The sequence below is a fragment of the Arachis duranensis genome, chromosome 3, assembly GCF_000817695.3.
Source record: "Arachis duranensis cultivar V14167 chromosome 3, aradu.V14167.gnm2.J7QH, whole genome shotgun sequence".
In the NCBI taxonomy this organism is placed as follows: domain Eukaryota; kingdom Viridiplantae; phylum Streptophyta; class Magnoliopsida; order Fabales; family Fabaceae; genus Arachis; species Arachis duranensis.
This window is the reverse complement of record NC_029774.3, coordinates 10,710,846-10,737,426: the sequence shown is the minus strand read 5'-3', so window position 1 is coordinate 10,737,426 and position 26,581 is coordinate 10,710,846. Positions and strand designations below refer to the sequence as shown.

Here is a 26,581-nt window from a genome sequence, read left to right as displayed (position 1 = left end):
CATTATAAATATATAAGTAAATGTTATTATTAACATTTTAAGAACATAGTATTATTTGAAAAAAATGTGAGGTTCATGAACATTTTAATAATAATAATAATAATAATGTTGTTATTGTTATTATTGTAGCTAGTATTATTAGGATTAGTAACCGTATGTTGTTATTGTTATTATTATAGCTAGTAATATTAGGATCAGTAACTGTGTTATTATTATTATTATTATTATTATTATTATTATTATTATTATTATTATTATTATTATTGCTTTATGTTTTAGGAGAATAAGTATTTGATTAGTTATGATTAGGATATTGTGATATGTTTATAATAATGTCTTTATTAAAAATAAACGTTTTTTTATCATAACGTTATTTATTATTATTATTATTATTATTATTATTATTATTATTATTATTATTTATCGTTAATTTTTTTTGCAGACTATCAGACATTTGTTGTTTAGAAAATTAGATCTGTTAGAGATCTTTAACGAGGTAGCTGCAGTTTTACTAGCACTGACTAAGTTTTAACACGTTTTAGGAGTAGGCGAACTGAGAAGTCATTGTGCACTACTGAGTGCTTTGGTCGAAGGATGGAGGCCGGAGACCCATACATTTCATCTTCCGGTCGGTGAGGTGACATTGACGCTGGAAGATGTTTTATATATTCTTGGCCTCTCGGTTAATGGGGAGCCCGTTACTGGTTGATCAGACAACAGTTACCAATTTTTTATGGAGAACTGCATCACGTGTTTTGAGTGGCTCCGGTTTGTACGACACTGGTGGTGAGAGCATGACAGATTTCGGTGGTTCTGACGTTGGCGGTGGGCTGGACATCGGTGTGTCTCAGGGTCATCCGTATAACTTACGGACACAGACTGCGCCTCCGGACAAATATACCCCATCCTTGTATGCGAAGAAGGCGCCGAGGAAGTAGTCTGTTGCAGTTGATCTTGGATTCAGCGTTGTATTCAGATTTGTATTCAGTGTCGTTTCTTATATTTAGATGATTGTGTTCTTTGTTCCCGTGTAACTTTGTTTGGATCGAAAATGTTTGTTCTCTAAAAAATTAAATAACGAGGTTAAAAATTTTATTTATTATAAATTGTTAACTACGTTAAAGTAAATGACGAGGTTACAAAAAAGTAACATATAATTGTGAAGTAGGTCATAACAAAGTTACACTAAAAAGCTTAACCACTAGTGACCTCCAGCGGAGCTTGGACCTGTACGCTGAGGACATCGGCTGCGGCTATATCCGTCGCGTCCACATATAGTGCACCGGCGAGGACCACACATATCACACGAATCCATCTCATTCAAGTAGCGGGTTGACTTCGGTCTTCATTTCGTCGCACGCCTTAATGTCCAGTTAGCGATCACCTTCGCTCTTTCGTATCTATCCCACGTAAAGGGGCCACCCATCAAAATAAACTCGCCTTTGTACACCTTGCAAATTTCAAGCTTCTTATACACATCGTGCACGTACAGTTGCCAATCAAGACGCTAGTTGGTGCAACATGCAAGCACGTGGCGACATGAAAGTCACTCGACCTGGAAATGGCCACAGTCGCAGTGTCGTTGTGCAAGGTAAACAGTGTAAATGGTACCATCTTGCATTTCGCGAACCTCAAACACTTCGTTGTGCCTGTTGAACCGGTTGACCACAATGTTTCCTGCACGTCGGAAGCTTTCTTCAACTCTCTTCGTTGCAAATTCTGAATACGTGAATCCATTGTGGAGACGCTCGTGAGTCTCGGTACTCTTCCAAGTGAACAACTCATTCAGCCGATAAAAAGTTGACCGGACAAGAGCAGTCACAGGAAGGTTGCGTGCACCCTTCAGGACAGAATTTGTGCACTCTACCAAGTTTGTCGTCATATCTCCCCAACGATGACCACCATCGAATGCTAACACCCATCTCTCAACACCGATTTCATTGCACCATTGAGTATATGCTTCACCCCGCTCTTTAAGCCTTTGGTAGTTTTTGTTGTACTCCTGCTCCGTCCTAGAATAGACTGTTGAATAAACCATTTAATCATAAGCAGATGCCACAAATTTACTATGAATAGAATCATAACAGCAAGTTGAAATACTTGTGTTCACCACGAGTTTATGCAAATATGGAGTCTTGAACTTCCTTAAGAAGTTGGACCCGATGTGCCTGATGCAGTACATGTGCCACGCTTTTGGTGAGACCGTGCACTGTTACTGCGAGCTATTGCAGCGTCGATGGAGGTATGGCGGTCAGAAATAATACCCACACCATCAATGGTGACAACATATCTTCGCAAATTGGTTAGGAAAAACTCCCACGCGTCTGTTGTCTTGCCTTCGACAATCGCAAATGCAATAGGCACAATGTTTTGATTCCCATTATGTGCAACCACTACTAGAAGTGCACCTTTATATTTTCCGTACAGGTGCATGCCATCAACTTGCACCAGTGGCTTGCAGTGTTTGAATGTTACAATACACAAGTAGAAGCTCCAAAAAATGTGGTGCAGAACTCTTACACCTTGAACCTCTTCACTCTCACGGTAAACGGGGAACGTTTTAATTTGAACACGAGACCTTGGCATCTTCACTGTCATTGCTTTCAACCATACTGGCAGAGTCTGGTAAGAAACTTCTCAATCACCAAAAACTTTTGCGATAGCTTTCTGCTTTGCCAACCAAGCCTTGCGGTAACTCACATTGTAGTTGAACCTGCCTTGAACTTCCGCAATAACATACTTCACCTTTATCGAGGGGTTTGCTTCAACCAACGACCTAATGGCATCTGCAATTGTGTCTGAGTCCAACTTGGCATGATCTTGTGAAATTGTGCCCATGGTGCACATGTGCTTGCCATTGTATCTCCTGATCTCCCAACAAGCTTTTTTTCGAATCAAGCTAGTTTGGATAAGCCAGTCGCACCTTGCACCATACCCCTTGCATTTCACATAGAATGTTTGTGGCTCAGACTGATACACAGTGTAATCAACTCCTCTAGAGATGGTGTAGCTTTTGATTGAAGACATCACCGACTCTCTCGAACCAAATTATATTCCGACACTAAACTCGCCATCTTCCGCTGCAACGTTGCCTTCACCTACGACATGCGCACCACCATCAGTTAGACAAGGCAAATAATTTAAGCACTATAGGAAACTTGAGTTAATAATCATAACATACCCGTATTCGCATACTCAGGAAATTTTGGGGCATGCATGACTTCGAGATATAGAGTCCACATAAAAGACGGAACAACAAACGGGTGTTGGCTTACAATGGCATTCGCTTCATTTTGCACTGCCGAATTGCCTGCCAGGTCTCTGTCATCATTTTCGTCATCGACTTCATAGTTAGCTTCGAATTCTTCTTCGCTGTCATTATTATCTTCTTCCCAATCTATATCCCCGATCTCATCAACATTGACCTCGTCGTCGACCGTACCCATCCCCGACTGCTGTTCAAACTCAACGTACAGCTCTATCATCGGCACGTGAGATCGGGTTTGTTGATAAATATACAACATCTGCTGCATACTGGCATCGTCAGTAATGGGTATTATTTGAAACTGTATTAGCCCACCAAATACTTGCATAGGACTTTTGTATAAAAGATTGCTCACCCTTTTCAAAATATGGCTTTGAATGTTATTACAAATACCATTTTGCAACTCGACAAAACTCATGGTACATGGAATAACAAATGACAACGGACATTCACAAACAAAAGTCACTCTTTCATGTGTGTTTGTTATAACCTCACCGTTATAATATACTCGCAAGTTTGCAACACCTTCCGTAACTTCAATCTCAACTAACTCTATTTTTTTGACACAGTTATCTGCCAAAAAAGCACCCCACTAAGGACTTTATGTAAGAAAGAGTAAGAGGAGAAGTGAAGATGAAGATGAATGAAACCGAACTTCATATTTATAGGCAAACTTGTAGATTTAAATATTATTTTGTGTACAAAACGTAATCTGCATTTTGGGGCTTCTAAGAAAAAGTTTCTGACACTAACAAAACGCAACCTGCATTTAGCCTAAAACAAAATAGAAAAAAATAAAAAATTCAAAACGTAAGCTACGTTTGATGTATTTCAAAATTAAAAAAATAAACAAATACAAAACGCAACTTGCATTTTATTTCTCACCCATAATAGTGCAATATTTTAAATTCCTTCCATTTCATGGTGTGTGAGGTTGCTTCTTTCCATAAGAAAAAAAAAACAGCCGAAAGTAGAAGGTAGAAACTAGAAATTGCCTATTAATAGGCTTGTGGGGTTTAAAATTAGAGGGATAAATTGGTCATTACCGATTACCCATTAAATGTTTAATCAATTAATTCTTTTATTTGTCTTTTACCTGCGTGACATCACAGCTTGCTTCACACGTCTTCACTTCACTAGGGGTGGCAAAGCGGGCTGGCTCGCCCTAGCCCATCCCACCCCACCAAGGTCCTCCCCATAAATGGGGCAAATCGACCCGTCCCACCAGCTAAAATGGATTCAAAATGCTAACCCGTTTTGCTTTATGGCGGATTGGCAGGTTGGCGGGCTAGCCCGCTAAACTTTTTTTTGTTTGAAAATAAGATTTTAATTTTTAACTTCAATAAAATTGTTTAAAATAATATTTGTTAATAGAATCATCTTTATTTTAAAAAATAAGTCACATAATTTGAACATATATACGAAATTGTAAAATAAAATAAATAAATTTAATAACTAAAAGAATAATAAAAACAAAAAATAAAAAAATGTGTTTAAAAATTCTATAATTATTAATTTTATAATAGTAATCACTCTTTTATTTAATAAAATATAAAAAAATAAAAATTTTCGTCTCGGCAGACCGGCCCGCTCCGTCCCGCCAAAACTCGCCCTGGCGGATTTTTTTAATTTGACAGGCTCCAAATCCTAGTCCGACCTGCTTTTTTTAGCGGATTTAGCAGATCGGCCCGGCGGGCTCGACCCGTTTTGCCGCCCCTACACTTCAGTGGCACAATTGTAAATTACCATTTGGCGCCATTAATCCCTTCGTTTTTTCTCCGTCGTGTTCGGTTTCTTTCAATTCGGACATCACTTCACCCATGCTCTCTCTCTCTGCTAGGGTTAGGGCTCAAAGACAGCGAATATTATTCCAGAATGGAAGAAGGGATGGGAGAATCCATGACTAGGGTTTGCCCTCCTAATCTTCGGTATGAGCAGCAACCGCAGCACACTGCGGGTACCATCAAGAAGATTCGACTGGAGAACTTTATGTGCCATGAAAACTTCGAGATGGAGTTCGGAAACGCCGTCAATTTCGTCCTTGGTCAAAACGGAAGTCAGTTTGTGTTTTCCTTTTGTTTCTTTTCTTGGATTATAGTTTTTGTTTGTTATTGCTTTTGCTGGTTTCACAATATTCCTTCGGAAACTTAGTTTGGCGAAATTTACGTGCTTTATTATGTATCTTTGAGTTTTCTTTTAGTGACATTTTTAGGAGCAAGTGGTTGGGAATTTTATGTAGTCAAAACTGTGGATATAATTATTTGCAATTGTTGTGTAACGAGTTATTGTTGTTTGTTTGGTTTTGGTATTACTATTTCCAGGTGGTAAGAGTGCCATCCTAACAGCATTGTGTGTTGCATTTGGTAGTCGAGCTAAAAAGACCGATAGGGCAAACCATTTGAAGGATCTCATTAAAAAGGGTTGCAGGTAGATGTGACAAAGTATTTCTCTCTATTACTTTTACTAGGTGGGGTCAGTGAGGGCTGCTAGCGGTGCAATGCCAAATTTTTTTTACTTATCCTGGGGCTTTCAAATGAATATGGTATCCGAAATCAATAATTTAGTTTTACAGGGAGCTTTGCATTGGAGTTTGAAAGGGATTTTCAAGAACGTTTTCCTCCTTACCCAGAGAATGGGAGGCAAAAAAAAGTACAGAAAATATGGAAACAACCTAAAAGGATCAATATTCCGAATGCTGCTATCCAATGTAGAAGATAAAACCAACTTAAGAAATTGGGTTATCCTAGTGATAATCAACATTTTCTGTATTTATAATTATTTGCATCTGCTGGGCGAAAAAATTTCTAAAGAAGCTTATGCTATGGGTAGAACAGGATATCTTGTTTCTGTAGCCTGCCCTTTGTCAAGTATGGGTGGACATAGTTTGGTTTGATAACAAGTACTAAACTAAACTACCCTAAACCAGGTTACAAGTTTAGAGATTTTGAACCAAACTAATCTTGGAAATCCCTGATCAGGCACTGAACCAGATTGAAATCTGGTGAACTGGCTTTAAACCAGTTAACAGTTCAGTTCATCATTTGGCTTATACACACAACCAAAACCAAACATGATTCAAACTGAATGTATAAGTGAAGGTCCATTCCAAAATTATAGATCTCCAATGTGCACTTGAATGAAGTTGAACATGAATATGGGAGCTTTCATAGTACTTCCCTTTTATGTTGTTTATTCAGACGAAATTTAACTCGCTTTTGTGGTGGATGTTTCGGTGGCAGTGGCATGAGAACTTTTTTATTCTTTCTATTATTCTCTGTCTGTCTTATCCTTGAGGTTCCAAGGAATAAGGGAAAGTAGTAACTAGAAATGCATAACGTAAAACAATAGGTTCGCATTTTGAAGCCATTTCAATAAACCGGTTTTTCTAACAAGGTTTCAATTTGTTTGGTTATGGCTTATTTGGTGAACTAATTTGTTTTATTTCATTCAAAGAAATAACTTTTCAACTTAACAGCTCCATACAATGTCTGGGAGAATTGTTAATGTAATTTGCGAATGTCATTTCTTTACGTTGTTCTTTATTTTATTGTTTCTTTGTAGCAATGCTGTCATCCATGTTGAAATTCAAAATGAAGGAGAAGATGCGTTTAAGCCTGAAATATATGGTGACGTTATCATTGTTGAACGTAGGATATCCGTATCTGCAAACTCCATTATATTAAAAGATCACCAAGGTGTGTTTCATGTTTTTTTTAACATTTTGTTTGTTAGGTATGAAAACCATTCACATGCCTAGCTAACAACATTCTAAGCTTTTGGTAGAAATGTTTTCATGAAATAGTATTAGATCTTCTAAAAGGGTCTAGAGTTTGATCCTTGTTGCCCTTATTTTGCTAAAAATTGAATTTTAGCACAACGTAAAATGGGCCTGTGTTTTCTCCTCGCCTTAATACCAAAAATAGGATTCTGTGTTAGAGGTTGTGTTAGATATGGAAATTATTTATATGCTTGTATCTAATAGTTTAAGCTTTTGAGAGAGATGGTTTGTTACTACGTAACATATGTACAACTCCTTTGGATAATAGAATGGTTTTATGACATTTGCTTTACTAGTTAAAACACTGAAATTGTGGAATGGAGTGTCTATGAATTCTTTATACTTTGGTACTTCCCATCACTCTTTAGTATAATCTTACGGCCTTAATAGAGCATGACAAGATCACTGTTGGGCTTGGGTACACAGATGAGTAGGTTCTAAAGGGTGTCTGAAGAGATAATTAACAAATTCTTCTTATTGCATTTTAACTTGTGTAAAAAATGATGATAGTTGAATTTGCTTACAATCATGTTTCCATATTAAGATAATTATTTTTGTAATTTGAATTTGATATAAACATTTCATTCATGGGTGTGCCGTGTATGTCATTTTTTTTAAATTTTATTTTTTAAATTCCCGCCATTTTTTAAACAGCCACTGATATAATTATCAGGTTAGGCTGCGTACATTACAACCTTGGTTGCGGCCCTTTCCCGGACCCTGCGTTAAACGCGGGACGCTTGTGCACCGGGTTGCCCTTTTGAAGGGGAGCCTCGGAGCAGCGGATGATTTCTAGTCTTATTAATTTTTGAGAATTTAACTAATTCAATATGATTCAGCATGGTTTTAATAGTTGTGAATTTAGTGTTGCAGTCATTAGCCACCTTTTGGAAAAACCTTTCTACAAAGGGTTGTCAATGATGCTATAATTCATTATTGTGATCTATATCCTGATCTTTTGACAGGAAAGAGAGTGGGCCACCGGATAGCGGATCTCCGGGAAATGGTTGAGCATTTTAATGTAAGATTTCTCATTTATTATAGAGGTTTTTCAAATATAGTATCTCTTATTGCTGGAAGGTCCGAGGTCTCAGTATTTTGGGCGAAGAAAACTATCTTGGAGTTCCACTTTGTTGCTGTGTTCTAATGACTAGCATAGTAAATTCATGATAGTATCAATGCTGCTATATATGGTTTCTATGTTTTCTTTAAGTCGGTGGTTATGTGGATGGTGGAAGAACTAAACTACTCGTGACTTTAGTAATTAATTAATAATGATAATTTTGTTTGGAATTTCTTTAATTGAGTTCATTGGATGATGTCTCTGCTGTATATATTTTAAAATGTAAGGGTTCATGTTACTTTGTTGACATACTAGCTAAAATTTCTTAAACATTGGTGTGGTGTTGTTCCCCCCTCCAACATTGAAGTTTTCTCAATGATTCAATCTTCTTATTTTTCAGATTGATGTGGATAATCCGTGTGTAATTATGAGTCAAGACAAAAGCAGAGAATTTTTGCATTCTGGGAACGATAAAGATAAATTTAAGGTTATCACTGCATTTTGATATAGTTTTTTTTAATATGCTTATGCAAAATCTGTGCTCATACTTTATCTAATAGTTTTTTTACAAGGCCACACTCCTACAGCAAGTCAATGATCTCTTGGAAAACATTTCTAAAGAAATAGGTGTCGCACATGGCATAGTTAAAGACTTAGAGGGTTCAATAAAGCCCGTTGAGAAGGAGCTTAAGGAGCTGCAAGACAAAATCAAAGCTATGGAACATATTGAACAAATGTCTGTAGACATTCAAAAGTTAAAGAAGAAACTTGCATGGTCTTGGGTTTATGATGTGGATAAGAATCTTCAGGCACAAAGTGCCAAGATAGATAAGCTAAAGAGCCGGATACCTGCCTGCCAAGCTAAGATTGATCAACAATTGGTATGTAAGCTTACATGTTTGTCTCCTAGTGACGTTTTGATTTGCCAATTAATATAATTTGGAGTTGTGTTTGTGGTTCAAGAATAACACATTCTAATTTTGTACTGTATTTCAAATGTGAAGGAAGTTATGTATGGTAGACAATGAAAACTAGGGTATTTCATTGGGTTTGTCTTCATAATTCTGAGGCTTGCCAGAACTGGTAGTACCCTTCAGAATGGTGGCTAAACTCTGATTGTTTCAAATGGTAAATTGTGAGTGCATTATGGGAATGAATTCAAAGAATGTTCTAGTCTTGCTACATTTATGATTAGTTACAGTATTGTAACTAAGCTTTTCTAGTAAAAAGCTATTTGTAAAATAGCTTTTTGCCACAATCATGATTGAGAAAGTTATTGTGAAATTCCAATATGAAGCATTGTATATACGAGTCTATGTTTATGATAAACCCTTACTTTTTAGTTTTCATTTTTGCTTGAATGTGTTAGTCTTGCTCCTTTGTGTATAAATACTTATTTTGGAGGATTCCTTATTCTTCCCCATGTTGCACTGGGACCTTTTTTTCTCTAAAAAAACTTTACTCACTTTTCTATAGTAGTAGTTAATATGTCTTCATGATGCAATTGCTTTTAAACTCCCATGATGTTTGAGTGGCAGAGTACAAATCATTCTTCCTTATTTTGGTCTTTCAGCCAATTTGAGGTCACTGCAGATATTTTTCTTGTATGTCAGCTAGGAAGATGTTTTTGTTCTTCAGCTAGCAATGATTTGGAGAATTTACTGGCATTTTGTTGTTTTTATTCCTTCTAGTTAATTTAAAATTAGATTGGGATTTTAATTCCTTTTGCAGAATGATATTGTAAGATTGAAGGAAGGCATCTCTGAGAAGAAAGACGCAATTGCAATTATGATGGAAGAGTATACACAACTTAATCAAATTATTGCTGATCAAAATCAGCCTTTGTCCTTGGTATGTTGGAAGTGGGATACTTTCTTTTTTTCTATGTCTATTTTATGTTGTAGTAGGTATCATGTCTATTTTATGCATCTCCCCAATTTTAGGCTAGAAAAGAAGCGCTTGAACTTGAGCATGACTGCAATTCCAAAACTAGCAAAGTACAGAAGATGTTACAGCGACTTAAAAAACTTGAACAAGAAGTCCAGGATCTTCATGAGCAGCATGTGAAAAATACTCAGGTATCCATGTTTATGGATATAATGATAGTTAATTGTTTCTTGATGTTTTTTCAATTTTATTTTCTCAAGTTGTAAAATATGCTTATTTTATTCACCTAGTGGAACATTTTTTTTGGTTCAGTAAATCACTGATTCTTTTGGAATTCATTTTAACTTCTTGAAACTAAATTTTGGATACAAGACTTACTAGAATGAGTATCTGTATTTTTCTAAGATGAGGTCTTCCTGTGATTTTGTTTACTTGAATGATAAAAAAAATTATGCTGTATTTTCAGTTAGTGCAATGTTGAAGGATTCTTGAATGTTTTCAACTCAAACAACCTGTTAGTTACTCCTTCTCTTCCCCAGCCCCCCGCCCCTCTTTTTTTTTTTCAATGCTCATACATGTATCTATAATGTTTTGTTTTAGTGCCATGACATCCCTTTTTTTTTGTGATCACCAATTCTATTGTTTATCATAATAATGCAGGCTGAAAAATCTGACTTGGAGGAGAAACTTAAGGGTCTCCAACATGAGGTTCATACTGCTGAGCTAGACTGGGGAAGGTTAAGCTTTAATTGTGATATTTCATATTTGTGTTTTACCTGGATTTGAGGAACTTTTCTCCCTTATAATTTGTTATTGATCCAGGTTAAAGGAGGAAGAGACTAAGTTAATGAACAACATAAATTTGCAAAATGAAGAAATTAAGACAATTGTTTATAAGGTGTGGTGATTTTGAACACTTTTCATCTATTGTTGTGATTCATCTGTTATTGATGTTTACAAGCTAAGATTATTTGTTCCAAATATGCTATTCTTGGATTGGTTGTCTTGTAAACAAATTTTTATTTGTGGTTTCCTTTTTGTTTAATTTGATGAAATTTTGAAAATTGTTACAGTTTCTTCCCCATAAAATGCAAAATGAACGGAGAAAAAGTATCTCAGACTCGTTTATAAAAGGGGGATATAAGAAACTATGAAAATCACATAGGGATCAAGTATCCTACCTCCATTTTATTGCGGAGAGATAGAGGGAGATGTGAATCATAGGATTTTGTCAACATTTACTTTTTAATTACCACTAGATGTCCTTTTGTTCAAAACTCGTGATAAATGCAATATTTATTTGTATATGGCAACTATTGATACGTTCTAGATTTAAAAGTTCAAATTTTGACGACTAATTGCTGAAAATGTTCATGATATTTCTGAGTTTTTGCTTATGCAAATTGTCATAGTTTATTATTCATTTGACAGGTCTTCTGTTCTTTATTTTCTCTTTTTTTTAAGCTTTGCATGTCACTTTTTAGTAAAACGTGTGCTTTTTCTAGATCCGAGGTCATGAAAACAATTGTAATGAAATCTCCAAGCAAATCCGCGAATATGAACAGAAACAAGGCAATAAGGTATGACACATCCTGTGTTTGCTGAGGCTCGAATTAACAATGAAGGTTTTCATTTGTTTGTTCATCCTGTGTATGTTCAAGATAGATCTAACATACTATAAAGCATAGCAATTTATATTAAAATTTACTGACTTTGACAATGTTAATTTTGGAAACAGATTAGAGTTTTTGGAGGAGAAAGAGTAATGCATCTGATATACTTAGTTGAGAAATATCATCAAAGGTTTAAGATGCCACCGATTGGTCCAATTGGTGTCCATTTGGTAATACAGTTTGTGATGCTTTCTTGTTATCTGTTAGACACTGTTCATATTGTATTTGTAGGCTTGTGTTGTGCATTTTGACGCTTGAGGGGTTAAATCAAATTGTTTATCAGCCATTGTCATTCCTCCTTAGAAGAAGACATTAACGACTATGCTTTGATAATTATATAATATAATATTTTTAACTGATCTGAAGTTTTCTATATCAAATCTTATTTAGGATGGCTTAATTGTGGGATTTATTGGTTGGATATACAAAGGAATAAGATAGCTCTGTTCACCAGATTGTTCTCTTGGTTTTCCTGCTCTAATAACTCCCTTTTCTTCTAATGTTTCACTTACTAAGTTACTAGGCTTCGTTAGTTAAACTGTCATGGGTGTGAGATCCTTTCCCTTAACACCTTCTCTCCCTGACTTTTTCTGTTGATCTAATCACATATCAAGTTTAAATCCTAGCTTTGTCAGTTTAACTGCATTAGGAAATTACTTGACTGCCCCACTAACCATACCAAATTATTATTACACGGTCTTGAATCTTGATTTATGGTTTAACAGAATTTACTTGATGCTAAAAAATGGGCTGCTACTGTTGAACATGCCATCGGGGGATTGCTCAATTCCTTTATAGTAACTGATCATAAGGATTTTCTTCTTCTGAAACAATTGGCGAAGGAAGCAAACTATAGGAATCTTCAAATTATTATTTATGATTTTTCAATACCGAGGTAACTTAATTGCTTCTTGTCTGTTAGCATGCTCTGTTGCTCTTTTTTGTTTATATAAGTCTGGTTTCTCGTGTGATCTTGTGTGTAACTGTGATCATGTCTGCTTTTGGTGTAGGTTAAAAATACCACAGCACATGCTTCCTGAGACAAATCATCCATCAACACTTTCCCTTTTACAATCTGAGAACCACACTGTGATTAATGTCTTAGTGGATCTAGTAATTAACAAAATCCTTGCTTGTGCTTTAGTTAGTATCTTAATGTTTTCTTTTTGCTGAAGAACCTTTTCAAGATCATGTTTTCCTTCTTCTTTTCCCCAATTTATCAAAACCTGATGGGATTTTTTGTCCCTCTAGCTATTAATCAATAACTATCTACTTTGATGTTGGGTCCTGAGGGATCAATACCTGAAAAAGAGCTCCACCAACTGAAAAAGAGTGTTATAAGACAGCCGACCAAACTGAAAGGGCTACCTGCGGAGGGTCCTGATCACCAGTGGCCAAGTAAAATGCCACTGGGTGAATTGCCATAGAGTGGAGCTGTTGGGATGCTTTGTTATGAGTTTCGAGACGGTCAATACTTAAAAAAGGATCCCACGTCGAGTGGAAGTTAAAGAAAAAAGGGGGGGGGTGTCAAGACTTGAAAAAGAGTCTTATAAGGCCTTGGGCTCTCCCATCATAATTGCTAGTGTATGGTGATGGTTCTGCCATGGTCTTGTAACTCATACAATTCATAACTTTTTCCATTTTCCTCCAGCTCTTAATCAATCACTATTAGCTTTGATTATTCTAGGATATTAATTTGTAATTTGATTTGTTCTCAAATTGTTTTATATCTGTTCCATTATGGAATTCTCTGCTCGACATTTCCATTTAGTGCTGGGTTTGGCCCCGGTCCATAGACCTGTGTCTATTGGCTAGCTTTTGGAGTAGAAAAGATGCTAAATTCTTGTCACCATTCTATGCCACTATTTGTCATATTTGGCAGGAGCAGAGTTCTTGCCTCTTGTGTTCATTTATGTGGATTAGCAGCTCCTTTGGATGATTACAGGTGCTTAGCTTGTAGTTGGTAGAGCCAATGGTATTTTTATATGGGGTTTCTTTGAAAGAAATGTTGGCAGATCACGTTGCTTAATTCATATTTTCTATTTTATTTGGTCGGGGTTCTTATCATCCTAACTCTGTTATGGTGATCTTTTTTACCTTACTGGTTTTTTTTTTTCTTTTTAACAATATCAATTAGCCATTTTGTCTGCTAATCTAGTGATTGCTTTTGTCACTCTCAGTAGAAACAAAACCTCAAATAAGAATGTCTCTTCCCTGTCTTTTATAATGTTTTTATTGCCTTGCTAGGGAAATGTTGAGAGACAAGTACTCGTAAAGGATTATGATACTGGCAAAGTGGTTGCTTTTAATCAAAGGCCTCGGAATCTGAAAGAGATCTACACAGCAGATGGCAAGAAAATGTAAGTCCAGTGCTACTTTACATTGCCCTCCCTGCATCCCATCTTCACATAATGTTTTATAACTGCAAACATATAATTTGTTATTGCCAGAGATCCATCCTAAATGTCACACCTTTTACCAAGTTACACAGTAATGTCAAATATCACGAAGTTCCTGTTTTTCACTGTCAGGATTATTAGTTACTTTGGAGCTAGTTGTTATAAAGGTAAATGGGATTAGTTAGGTGTTGTTGATCATTTTGAGAGTTGAGTCTTGGAGTGGACCTCATTTTTCCAGACGGTATTGGGGTTTGTTTTCACCCGAATTCTGGGGTTCGTGGTATTTACCAATTCAATAAACATTCCTTTTCGACATTTGATTATTTGAACATTTCTGGTCTTGTCTAGTGACTGGACTAGATAACAAGTAGAATTAGTTTAAATAGTAGTGCTAGACTTGTAATGGGATTATGTAGAAAGTTAATGAAAGTTTCCCTTTCTTGGTTTATATGTCTGTAATTCTCCATCTTAGTGATAGTGTTATTCTTTCTCAATTACATACTATGATGTACTGGCATACAAACACATTGATTTCAAATTTTTGCTAGTCACATACATATCTTGATATTTTATTCACATTGAACTGCAAACGAACAATTTCAATTTTTTATGTTCTTTTTAAACATACAAAGCATTTTAGATAATTTTTGTTTTAATAATCAATAATACATAATCTTCTAAAATAATATATGCTAAAGATAAGATTGGACATAAGGTTTTATTAATCAACGAACATAAGGTTGGACATACTAACACGTGGTCATGTATAAGTGAGTCCCGCCATGTTTTTCTAATATTTCGTTCCGACATAGTTACACACATATGTTGTATTAGTGTTAAAGTGTCTGTAATCTGTCTAACATGTGGACATAGCAACTCAACAAAGTGTTTTTGTTTCATAAATTACATACACACTTCCATACATTCACTATAATTCCAACCGAACTAATAATTCTGTATACATGTACATTTGGATACCAACTGCTCTTTATTCACCCCATTTCCAACTTATTTTTATTGGTTTGCTGGATTTTGTTTTGTAATGGAACATGGCTCACGCTTTTTGAAATTTCTACTATATGCTCATTTCTTGAATCCCTAAATTTGGAACTGTGCTGTCTGAAATAAGTTATCTTTAGGTTTTATCGAGGTGGTGTGGAGACTACTCTTCCACTAAAGGGGAAGGGACCCGGCCGTTTATGTAGTTCTTTTGAAGATTATATTAAGGATCTTCGAAGTAAGGCATCTGATGAACAAAATGCAGCTAATGAGGGTAAAAGTAGAAAACGACAGGCAGAGATCAAACTTCGGGAATTAGAATCAAATCTTACATCTGTAAAGGCAAGACATTGCATATATTGTACTATTGTTGTCTTTTTTATTTTATTTTTTCCTCCAAAATATTTATGCATAGCTACATTGTTCTTTGCTATATTTTATGTTGGTTTCATTTATTTGTTGGATGTCCACTTTTTTTTTTAATTAATTTCTCACGGTATCCCAATTAATCTGTCATGGATCTGAGTTTCATTTAAGGGTTTGTCACTGACCAATTGTTTGTTGCATGTACAAGGCGGGATTCAAACCTCTCGACACTTCTTTAAGCGGACGAGTGAATTAACCACATGACCAACCCAAGTTGACTATGCTAAATGTCCCACTTTTAACAACTATTAGGTCAAAATGCATCTTTTTTAATATAGACAACGGAAAAGGTTCTTTCAATATCCAGCATTTGGTTGGTTCAAGTTGTTTGATATTTGTTTTCCTTATGCAAAGTAATAGAGAACTAAAAAGACAGTGAATGAAGTAAAGAGAAGAGAGAAGAGAAATTACTCTTAATTGTATATTATGAATCTGAAGGCCTCAATTGAGTGACTTACCTGTTTAGACACAAGAGAATGGTACCTTGTTGGGGAAGCTACTCTAAGGGTAGTTTGGACCTTTCATTGTTAAGTTAGCTACTACAGCTGTCATCTTAGCTGGCAGAAGGTAGTTACAACTATTCCTAGTTATCAAAGCCTAGCAGAGAATTCCTAGCTCACTCTATTACAAAGAGTTTAAGTCTTATGCATGGAGAAAACTGGTGTTTGGAGAGTTTTACCCTTATACTAGACCAATATGTCATAAGAAATGTTAATGGGAAATAAGGACTTGATGGGTTCTACTTTTTCGTTGGTACATTCTTTATTTTATTGAATTTATTACTTTTATAGAACGAATCATCTTGAAGCAGGAAAAAAGATGAGGACAGGTAGAGCATAAGAAATTATTCATCAAGAAGCACGGGTTAAATTTTGGTCTATTTTGCTGCATCCATCTTGTTTGCTGGATGTATTATCTTTGTAATGTAAATTATGTAATTTACTTTGTGGACTTCGTTCCTCCCCTCCTTTTTTACCTATTGGTTTCTTTATGTTGGTTTTTCTAGACATATCTTGCCCTTCATTGCACTTTGCTTTCTATTTGTGCATTAATTTTTTGCTCTTATTAAAAAATCCATAAATCCGTGACTCTTAAATCGCTTCACAAACCTATACAAGTTCGTGCTACAAAAAGAACATTGTGCTTACTGCTTACACCTCAAGAGAACAACATAATCTAGTAACTGATGAGAGAGCAGAAATCCCTGGTTCTTACAAGCCTAAAGGGAACATGTCTTCATAATAGTAGCATCGTTTATTTAGATCTTATAAAATGTATGATATTTAAACGAAATGCTAAAAGTAGTTTTATAATGCCTTGAGAAAAATAATCACCGACTTATATTTGCTTCATTTCAATATATCCTGTCGCTACTGATCCATGCTTCATCTGTTACCTTATATTTTAATTTGTTTTTTTTATCTTTCAGAGGCATTGTGAAAATGTTGGACGAAGTTTATCTTCTAAGAAGCTAGCTTTGGAGGAGGCAATGCATCAGCATGCTGCTGAAAATAGCTCAATTCCTTCCTCATCTGTTGAGGAGCTTGATGTAGAAATCACAGTATGTTTACTATTATCCATCTTTTAACAATGAAAATCTACTTGTTCTAAGTAGTGTTAACAGTTGGGGAAGGCATACTCGTTACTGGAAGGTTTAGTGCAGACTCAAGCCTCTTGCTCTTGCCCTATTAGTCTGTTAATAAGAAGGAACAGGAGAAAAAACTGTAAAAAAACCCAAGAGATGCACAGGCCAAGGCCTTCTGATGATATTATTATTAGCAAATAACCAATTTATTATGTATGAGAGCATACTCAACCCTATCGCTCAAATAAGGAAAGAACTGAGTTGTTGAGGATATTTGATTATTTGTGTCATTGCCTTGAAATTTTGCTGAAAGTGTTGAACATATGAATATCTTAGAGAATTTGAGAATTATGAAGGGTGTTGGAATAAATTATTAAAAATACTGAATATGGCAAGGCATCAAAAGCATACAATTATATTATCTAAACTAGAATTAGATTGTGTAAAATGTTCATCTTGTTACATTATGATTTTTTTTGCCTTGCACTTGTTTAACTTGTTCTTAATGCACAATTTGATCTTGTTGTATAATGTTTATAATTTTAAACAATTCTTTATTCTATTTCAACACTAGCAAGTTCCAGGGGGGAAAAGGAAAACAAAAGAAGAGAATGGTTTAGTGCTTGATTTGGTGTTTTTGTTTCCAAGTTCAAACAATATTTCGTTTATAATAAACACTAGGAATTCAAGAAGAAATTAGAAGAAGAACAAATATTGTTGGAGGCCCTTCGACAAAGGAAGGATGAAGCATCGGGCAAAGCAAAGGATCTTAAAGTAAAATTTGACAAGCTGCGTGGTATGAATTGTAATAATTGTTTCTTTTATGTGAGTCAGTGATGCTGTTTACAGTGATAAGATGTTATATGGATAATACTCTGTTAAAACATGGCAAATGTAGGGTCAGCAGAGGACAAATTTACTGTGATTGAAAAGGCTGGGAATCAATGTAGGAAAATTGAAAGTGAACTGGAGTTGGCTGAACAGGTATACATTTTTACTGTTCTTTATTATTGTTTAAAAATTTTGATAATATCTTCATTTGTTTCTTTTTTGAAATTATATTTTTTTTCCTAAACAAATTTAAGGGGAAGGCTCACTATGAAAATCTCATGGAAAACAAGGTCCTACCTGCTATTAAGAAGGCCGAGGAAGAATATCAGGAGCTTACAAAAATGCGTGAGGTGCATTCTGATTTAGATTTGTAATGCATATCTGTTTCATATTATTTATTTGCCTATATCTTTTTCCTTTGAAAGCATGCAAGTATGTGGATGATGAAGTGGACCATGAATAACAAGATTTTAGCTAGACATAAGCTAACTATTCGAAGAATCAGTTATAAATACTCTTGTATCTCCCATAATATAGATAACTTTTCTGCTGGAAGCTGTTAGGCAAGATGATGACCCTTTATTTTTGTTTCTCCATCTTACTTGGTGTTTGTATGACTTTCTATTTTGAGTAAGTTTTTGACATCAGGAAACCTGAGGATCCATAAGTTTTTGTAGTGAGGTGGTCTTGCATGTGTGATAATGAAATTGAGGAGCCATTGACTAGTTCAGAGTGAAGTCAGATTTATAGCTATACCAAATAACAACAAAAATGCAATTAAGATAAATAGCATTGTTCATACTGCATGATGGTATATTAAAAAAAAATTCTTGTACAGCATCAAAAGACGGAGAAGAGAATTATTTCAATGCAAAAGAGAAAGCTAGTCCCATTGTATATTTGACTAGGTGTTAGAAATTATGAATGCATCTTGTAATTTCTTTATTACATCTTATAATATTTTAAATAATCTCATGATACTAAATATTATGATCTCTTTGACCCCATTTGGTAACTATTTTAGGACAGAAAGACACTATTAGACACTATTTAGGGAAGGAGATAGATATAAAGTCTTTGTTCTCAGTTATTCCTTCTCTACTAGCTTTCAACAATCTCAACACAAGGAAACAACCTTGAGAAACCCAATGGACAAATGCCTTGAAGGAGGCTAAGAAAATCCCATGAACTTGTTCAAGGAGAAGAATAAGGTTGTATGCTTGACGTTAATACTTTTCACCATCGCAATAAAAAGGTTCATTTTTAATGGTGCTTTACTAAAAGAAAAAATTGGACGAGTAAACACTCTCGAGAAACTCAATAGACAAAACTCCTGAAAGAGTCTAGGAAAGCAGACATGTTACATAAAACTTAAGCAGGGAGAGATCTGGCATGATACTTTACACTGCTATGAGATGCAACCTGTGAAGGACATTCTTTTTTTCCTTTTTCTAATAAAATGAATTCATCAAGATGAAGAGAAAGAATTAAAGGAGCCAAGATGCTTGACAAAAACATAGATTAGAAAAAACAAGAGATCAATGTAAAAACTACTCCAATATCTCAACATATCAAATCCAAAGGACTTTATCATCCTTATAAGAACCTGTATTCTGGATCGAGGAAAGGTAAATCCATCTTATGTATCCATCCATGAGCATTTATCCTCAGGCTTCTTGTCCTCTATGGATTAGTTTCTTTATATCATGAAGTGCAAGACATGATCCTTTTCTTTCTAACTTTTGGAACATTTTGCTTGTATTTTTGCTCCCATTAGTAAATCATAATTCCTTAGTACTTTTCAAAAGCTAGATTGTGTTTGAATTGAAACTTTATCGTGCTTATTACTCTCATGGACGTACACTTGTGAAGAAATCTGCTATCTGAGGTGCTGTGGGTCCTTATGCATTGGGATTACACCATGAGTATCATATCATAAAGCAATATTGTAGTACCTACATGTTAGTGATACTATCATTCATTGAAACGTGCAGGAATATGCTAAGAAGGCTTCCATAATTTGCCCTGAGAATGAAATCAATGATTGTGATTCATTAGAAGGTTGTGATATGAAAACCCCAGATCAAATCAGTGCTGAATTAAAAGAACTAAGTCAGAAAGTTGAGCATGAGTGCCGAAGGCATGTTGTAATCATTCTTCCCCATGTTATCATTTTACAGCCGAGCAGAAGCTTCTGGCAAGATCTTTTTATTTTTTCTTTCTTAATCTTTTCTTGTTCGCTCTGTAGGCACTCTGAACCAATTGCTGATCTTAGGATGCTTTATGAGAAAAAACAACGCAAGATTATGAAGAGGCAGAAAGTGTACAAAGCTCTTCGACAAAAGTTGGATGTATGTGCTTTTTCCCTCTTTGTTAACTTAGTTGACAATGTAATATCTTCATTTGTTGACTTTAGTTCTTGAAATTATTCTTTTAAAGTTGGATATCTGATTTCAACATAGTGGTAGTATCCAGGGACGGATTTATGTGTCAAGTTTTCGGGGCAAGTGGCCCACTAATATTTAGAAATTTCTTGAGCAGTACATGATAATGATATTTATTTTTTCCCATTATATAATTAAATTTGACCCCATTATATTAAATTATTATGAAAATTATTTATTATCATATTATATAATCTGATAGTCAATTGTTCATCTATTGGGAGGTTGTTTGCCATATCCGGAATAGAGCTTTAATAGCCTTGAGCATGGGTTTGATTGTTGTTTAGACATTGGAACTGGGCAAATAGTTCTATGACATGGATCAAACATGGAATTTTGTCGTTGTCTTTATTATTATTATTATTATTTCGGTGAAATTCTATGTATCTGTGCATTAATGATAAGATACCATTAAATTTTTGCAATCTTTGTTTTTCATTGGACACTTATTATCTGTGGTGACTTTATCATTTAAAGTCTTTCATGTAGGAATGATTTTAATATTTATTGCATGCATCTTTCTGGTGACTTTGCTATTTAACATCTTTCATAGAGGAATAAGTTGTGTTTCATGGCAGGCATGCCAGAGAGCCTTAGAGATACGGGGGAAGAAGTTTAAGAGCAATGCAACTCGCCTGAAGCAGCAGCTTTCTTGGAAGTATAAATTCTTTAACCATACATCATCTTTGTTTCCATGACTTTTCCACTGCTTCAAGGCATTGTTTGTTATATTTTAACTTGGGCTTCTTGATTCTTCCTCATTATCAGGTTTAATGATCATCTGAGGAAGAAAGGAATCAGCGGACTTATTAAAGTTAATTATGAGGAGAATACCTTATCTATCGAGGTAAAGTCAGTGTAATATTCTACTGCATTCATTTGATTTGTTATACCTTCCTTTACTCTGGTTCCAACAAATTTATGTATGGGTAAACACTAATTGGGCCCTATCAATTTTTGTTTCATACAAATTAGTTTCTTACAAAAAGAAACTGACAAATAGATTCCTGATCTTTTAAAATATTATAGAAATTAGTCCTTAATGAAAAAAAATAAAACGACATTAATTTCTTATCTATTAATTTTTAAAACAATTTATTCACCTTTGGTTTGTACCACTGAAATTTGTTTCTTGGATTTCTGATTTTGTGAAGTTCTTGATTCTTTTGGTTATAGGTTCAAATGCCTCAAGATGCATCTAACAGAGCTGTTCGAGACACCAGGGGGCTTTCAGGTTAGTTGTGTAGGGTCATGATGATTATGCTACAATTGTAGGGTAAATATCTGTTCCATTTTATTATGGACCCCAAATATTAGGATTGCTAGTAATTCCCATTCCCCAAGTAGTGTTACCCCATGAGAATATTTTACTTGTACAGAGAGTAGTGAGAGTGGACTTTTGTCAAAGGGGATTTAATTGTAACTGAGTCAATTGGAGATTTGGGATGGGTTTTGTAACTAACATGAGAGAGAATTTTCAAGGTGGAAGGAAGGTGAGGGTAGGGGAGAGATATTGTGAGGAATATCTCAAAATTGGAATCGATGCTTGGGAAAGCGGCTGGGTCTTTTTAACACCTACCACCTTTATTAGTAATAAAAACACGTATTCCTCATCATATTTCCATGTTTCCATCATCTGATACCATGTTTCTAAGTCCTGACAAATTTTGTCCTCCATTCAAAAAGTAGAGGCAGATTGGAAAATGAACAGTTTGTCCATAGATTTGTACCTACTACCTACAGTATTATATCTTTTTGTTCAGGAATAAAGGTTAAATATATGTCTACATATAGATACTTGTTACAGTTACATTGTATTTCACATAACGGCAGTGCTTTACACGATGTCTCATATTATTAATTTGTGCATGTTTTTATTGTCTATTTGCTTATAATTAGGTGGGGAGCGTTCTTTTTCAACTTTGTGCTTTGCATTAGCTCTCCATGAAATGTCAGAATCCCCCTTCAGAGCAATGGATGAATTCGATGTCTTTATGGTATGGATATAGTCTCATCGTTTAGTTACTATTATTATCTCCTTGTATGCTCTAAAATTTAATCGTATTTAGTTCTATATGTTGAATTTGGAATCTGGATTCGGTCTTCAGGATGCAGTAAGCCGAAAAATCAGCTTGGAGACACTGGTTGATTTTTGTGTGGCACAAGGATCCCAATGGCTATTCATCACCCCCCATGATACCAGGTAGTGTTAGGTGTTGTACTTTATAAATATATTGATTGTTGAGCAAAATAAATTAAGCACTCTCAACCTTCTTATGTGTCTAATCTTGTTTGATTAATTAATTGTGCAGCACGGTGAAGCCAGGACCTAAGGTAAAGAAGATGCAAATGCTAGCCCCTCGCTCTTGATCGGTCTAGATGTGCTTGCATTGGATGAAAATGTATATTTTGATTGGAAATCTCACTTATGTGTGAACATCTTGTTCCCAATTCGGGAAATGTTTTAAGTTTATTATGCTTGGTGTTATATTTTGAATGGTAATTTTAATTATGCAATGTATATAATGAAAGGGTTACGGATAATATGGGAGTAAGAGACTTTTTCACTAAAGCTATTAGGTGTTTATTTTGATATAATGTACTGAGTTTATGAAAATATGGATATATGAGAAAATGATATCCGGACTATATTATGAAACATCATTTCTACTTATCATTGATATATTAATTAAGGCTAATTTTATGGTGTCTTTTAAAGTTTTTTAATTTTTATACTTTTAAATTTAAAATAAATTATTTTATCTATTTTAGTAATTAGGCAATACTTTTTAAGCACCATAGCAAATACCATTAATTAATTACAAGTCATTAATGAGTGTTTATAACAAAGTCATTCTAGCAATTGTAACAAATTAATTGAAGACTAAATTTTCTTGTTTACACTTGGAACATCTAATAATGACTCCAGTGTTATGTGTATCATTGTTTATTTTTATTTGTTTTTAAAAATATATTATTTTTACACTAAAATGCTTTTATTATAAAAAGACTTGCTTTTAATTCTCAAAATATCTTTGATCACTTTGTAAAAATACAACATATTGTATTAGTTAAATATTGATTGTATTTATCAAAATTAATTAAAAATAAATTAAGATTTCAAATGAATTCATGTGTAAATTTCGGCAAAAGTATATAATATGCACTGATTTTTTCTAGTAACAAATTAATAGAAATTTTTTTTTGAAGAAATTAACAATTAACAGTTAACGGGTTACCTTATCTACTCCTTAACTACTTGAAAAAAAATGAAATAAAACAAGTTCTTTGATGAAAGGGTCAGGTCGAGTTTTTGGTGTCAGCAATTTAATTTTGGTAAATGCTATGATACCTATCACTTTGTATCTAAGTTATTAAAAAAGATAAATAACTAATATTTAATAAAATTTTGATGATTTATTTTTTACTTTAAATATCTTATTTTTTTACTTTAAAAGGAAAGTTAGGCAATTTAGGCACCATAACAAAGGCACCATAGAATTCACCTTTAATTTTTATGAAATCTTCGTTAGATAATACTGTAGGATTCAATTGAAATATCGTAAACAGTCATAAAATAAAGTGTTTGGTTTGTTAGTTGGTTAGACGAAAGACCCGTGGACCGTGGTAGAGAGAAAACAATAAAATGCTTGAGATATTTAGTTAAATTTGATTAAGTAAAAAAAGGTTTGGTCATTGAACATTTCTGATATTTTTGTTTTGTAAAAACGTTTTATGCTTAGATGGGGATACCTTTTCTTTTCCTCAAGTAAAAAACTTTAAGTAAGCACCATTGAGTTTGTTTTTAATTCCCTAAAATCTGCAATTCAAGCTTTTTTATGAATAGGTAACCGTTATTGTTTGATTGTGCTGTCCTGATGGATACAAAAATTTCATACCTACTACGTTGCAATCTGTCTAATAAAAAATTGAGAATAGTAGACTAGTAGTTGGTGTGATAGTTTTTATATAGATCTCAATGCAAAATAGTTTTACATTGCTATTATGGAGTAGATATTATTATTCTTCTAATTTATAATGCTACTATTTTATTATATACTATTCTCAAATTTGCACAATAAAAATAATTTCTTGTAACATAAAAAGTAAGATACTAAGGGCCGTTTAAAAATTTTAAAAGTAACTTTTTATAACTTTTGATTTATGAAAAGTAGTAGTATTAATATTTGGTGTAATTTTCAAAACCAAATTGCAACTTTTTAAGAAGTTATTTAGGAGCTTATAACTTCTCTTATAATACTTCTACTTTTCACCACATTTTTATAAAATAAGTACTTTTAGAGTTAAAAATTCAAATACAAAATAATTTATTTATAAGTTACTTTTAATAGAGTCATTTATTGTTTAAGTTATTTTATCAAAAGGAGTTTAATTAAGTTGGTTACCCAAATTGGGCCTAAAAATAGATGATAATTTACAAAACATTTACAAATAATTGAAATTAGTTGAGACTGGAGACTGAAACTTAATATTATGTTTGGTGATAGAAACTAAAATTAAAATTTTAGTTATAGAATACAAAATTTTGATTTTTTAGTATTTTTAAAAAATAAAATTAGATGAGATTGAAATTTTTTGGATAGAAACTCAAATTTAGAGAGGGGGAGAAAGAAGGAGAGAGAAAGAGAGCCTACGATTAATAGCGTTTGCTTGCAAATAGTGTAGCCCAAACCATTCCTCTTATTTCTTGTACATTGCATTTGAAGTGTAAGAATTTTTTTATTTGTTTATGAAAAAAAAGCTGGAAAAGATAAGAAAAAAGAAAAAAAGTATTTAATTAATTTTGTTTATTTATATATATATTTTTTTAAATTAAAAAAGATACTGAAACATAATTTAGTTTTGTATATTTTGTATTGAATATAATATAAAAATTTAATTTAATATTTGTTTCTTAATTTCTGTCAGAAAAATAATTATTTGTATCCATAAATTTTATAAACATTAACAAAAGTATCTGTCAAATAAAGAAACTAATGTATCCATCAAAAATAAGTTCTGTATGATAAAAGTACTCAAATTCTATATTTTTGTTCACTTTTTAATAAAATTCTCAAATTAACCCAACTCTTTTATCTTCAAATTCAACTCCACCACCATCTCTTCTTAAAATCTCAAACTTTAACATCTTTTCATTACTATCACCTTTTTTATTCTCTGTTACTCCACTACTGTCATCACTACTGCCACCATCTTTCCCGCCGACAATAACGATGACAATGATGACGACAAGGTCTCTAGGTAATCCGCTTGTTCCCACACAATGCTGCCACCTCCGACGACACCCACCTCAAGCCCTGCAGTGGCCCCTCAAGTCCGTGCATAGATTACTTCTACCTCGGCATGATGATGAGTTCAAAGCCATCAGATTCAAGCTCCAGCAGCACTATCGGAACTTTGATGGCGTTGCCGTACCAGAAATTGAGTGACCTGTCGAAAGTGAAACCAATGCCTTCCCTGTCCTGCTATAATTTTTGGCCATGGCAGAGTGAAGAAGACAAGGACGAAAAGTATAAGGAGAATCAAGATGAAGAAGAAAAATAGTTCTTTTCTTTGAGAGGCTCTTCTGATAACAAGAATGTCCTCCTTCTCCTATTGTAATTCTTGGAACCAAAGATTCAAGTTCTTGTTCATTGGAGGTTTTTCCTTTAGAGAAATTTGGATGCAGAAACTTAACTTCAAGAATCTCATCTCATTCTCGTTCTTGTTCCTTTCTTAGTCCCAAAAGCACCAAATTCCTGTCACCACCCCATCAGAACCCAATTTCTGAGTCGCAATCGCCGTCTACTTTCTGTTCTTCGTCTTCTTCTCCAAAGACTATAGAGGAGTTGAGAATGGAGAAGGTAATTAAGGTGGTGGTAATGGAGGAATATGAAAATTTGAGATTTGGGAAAGAATAGATTATGGTGGAGTTGAGGTTGAAGATAAAAGGTGAGGATAATTTAAAAATTTTATTAAAAATTCAACAAAAATGTAGGATTTGGATATTTTTGTCGTACAGAACCCATTTTTAATGGGTTCAACGTTAATTTCCTTCTTTGATCAGTACTTTTATCAGCGTTTATAAAATTCATGGATACAAGTGGTTGTTTTTTTATTTCTATTTTTAATCTCAATCTCTTTTTTAAACACGGGCTTAGTTTTGTATTATAAGAGTATTGTTCATACTTTGACCCACAATTTAGTCAGACCCAAAATGAGTAAAGCTCA

The 26,581-nt window shown here is 34.1% G+C and overlaps 1 protein-coding gene across 1 annotated transcript in view; it reads left to right on the top strand.

The window, feature by feature from the left end:
* Positions 1-22,991, top strand: part of LOC107495573 (structural maintenance of chromosomes protein 6B) — a 67,321-nt gene extending 44,330 nt beyond the window's left edge. Inside the window, exons 2-29 of the mRNA XM_016116719.3 lie at positions 5,106-5,321; positions 5,587-5,692; positions 6,827-6,960; positions 8,009-8,064; positions 8,507-8,593; positions 8,667-8,987; positions 9,838-9,957; positions 10,050-10,184; positions 10,654-10,730; positions 10,816-10,891; positions 11,499-11,573; positions 11,732-11,836; positions 12,392-12,561; positions 12,677-12,779; positions 13,914-14,026; positions 15,205-15,406; positions 16,920-17,051; positions 17,757-17,871; positions 17,974-18,059; positions 18,161-18,256; positions 19,901-20,046; positions 20,155-20,257; positions 20,929-21,008; positions 21,119-21,197; positions 21,527-21,584; positions 22,250-22,347; positions 22,459-22,553; positions 22,663-22,991. Coding sequence (XP_015972205.1) covers positions 5,141-5,321; positions 5,587-5,692; positions 6,827-6,960; positions 8,009-8,064; positions 8,507-8,593; positions 8,667-8,987; positions 9,838-9,957; positions 10,050-10,184; positions 10,654-10,730; positions 10,816-10,891; positions 11,499-11,573; positions 11,732-11,836; positions 12,392-12,561; positions 12,677-12,779; positions 13,914-14,026; positions 15,205-15,406; positions 16,920-17,051; positions 17,757-17,871; positions 17,974-18,059; positions 18,161-18,256; positions 19,901-20,046; positions 20,155-20,257; positions 20,929-21,008; positions 21,119-21,197; positions 21,527-21,584; positions 22,250-22,347; positions 22,459-22,553; positions 22,663-22,720 — 3,207 coding nt within the window. The 5' untranslated portion in view covers positions 5,106-5,140 and the 3' untranslated portion in view covers positions 22,721-22,991. The remainder of the gene's footprint in view (positions 1-5,105; positions 5,322-5,586; positions 5,693-6,826; positions 6,961-8,008; positions 8,065-8,506; positions 8,594-8,666; positions 8,988-9,837; positions 9,958-10,049; positions 10,185-10,653; positions 10,731-10,815; positions 10,892-11,498; positions 11,574-11,731; positions 11,837-12,391; positions 12,562-12,676; positions 12,780-13,913; positions 14,027-15,204; positions 15,407-16,919; positions 17,052-17,756; positions 17,872-17,973; positions 18,060-18,160; positions 18,257-19,900; positions 20,047-20,154; positions 20,258-20,928; positions 21,009-21,118; positions 21,198-21,526; positions 21,585-22,249; positions 22,348-22,458; positions 22,554-22,662) is intronic.
* The last annotated feature ends 3,590 nt before the right edge of the window (positions 22,992-26,581 follow it).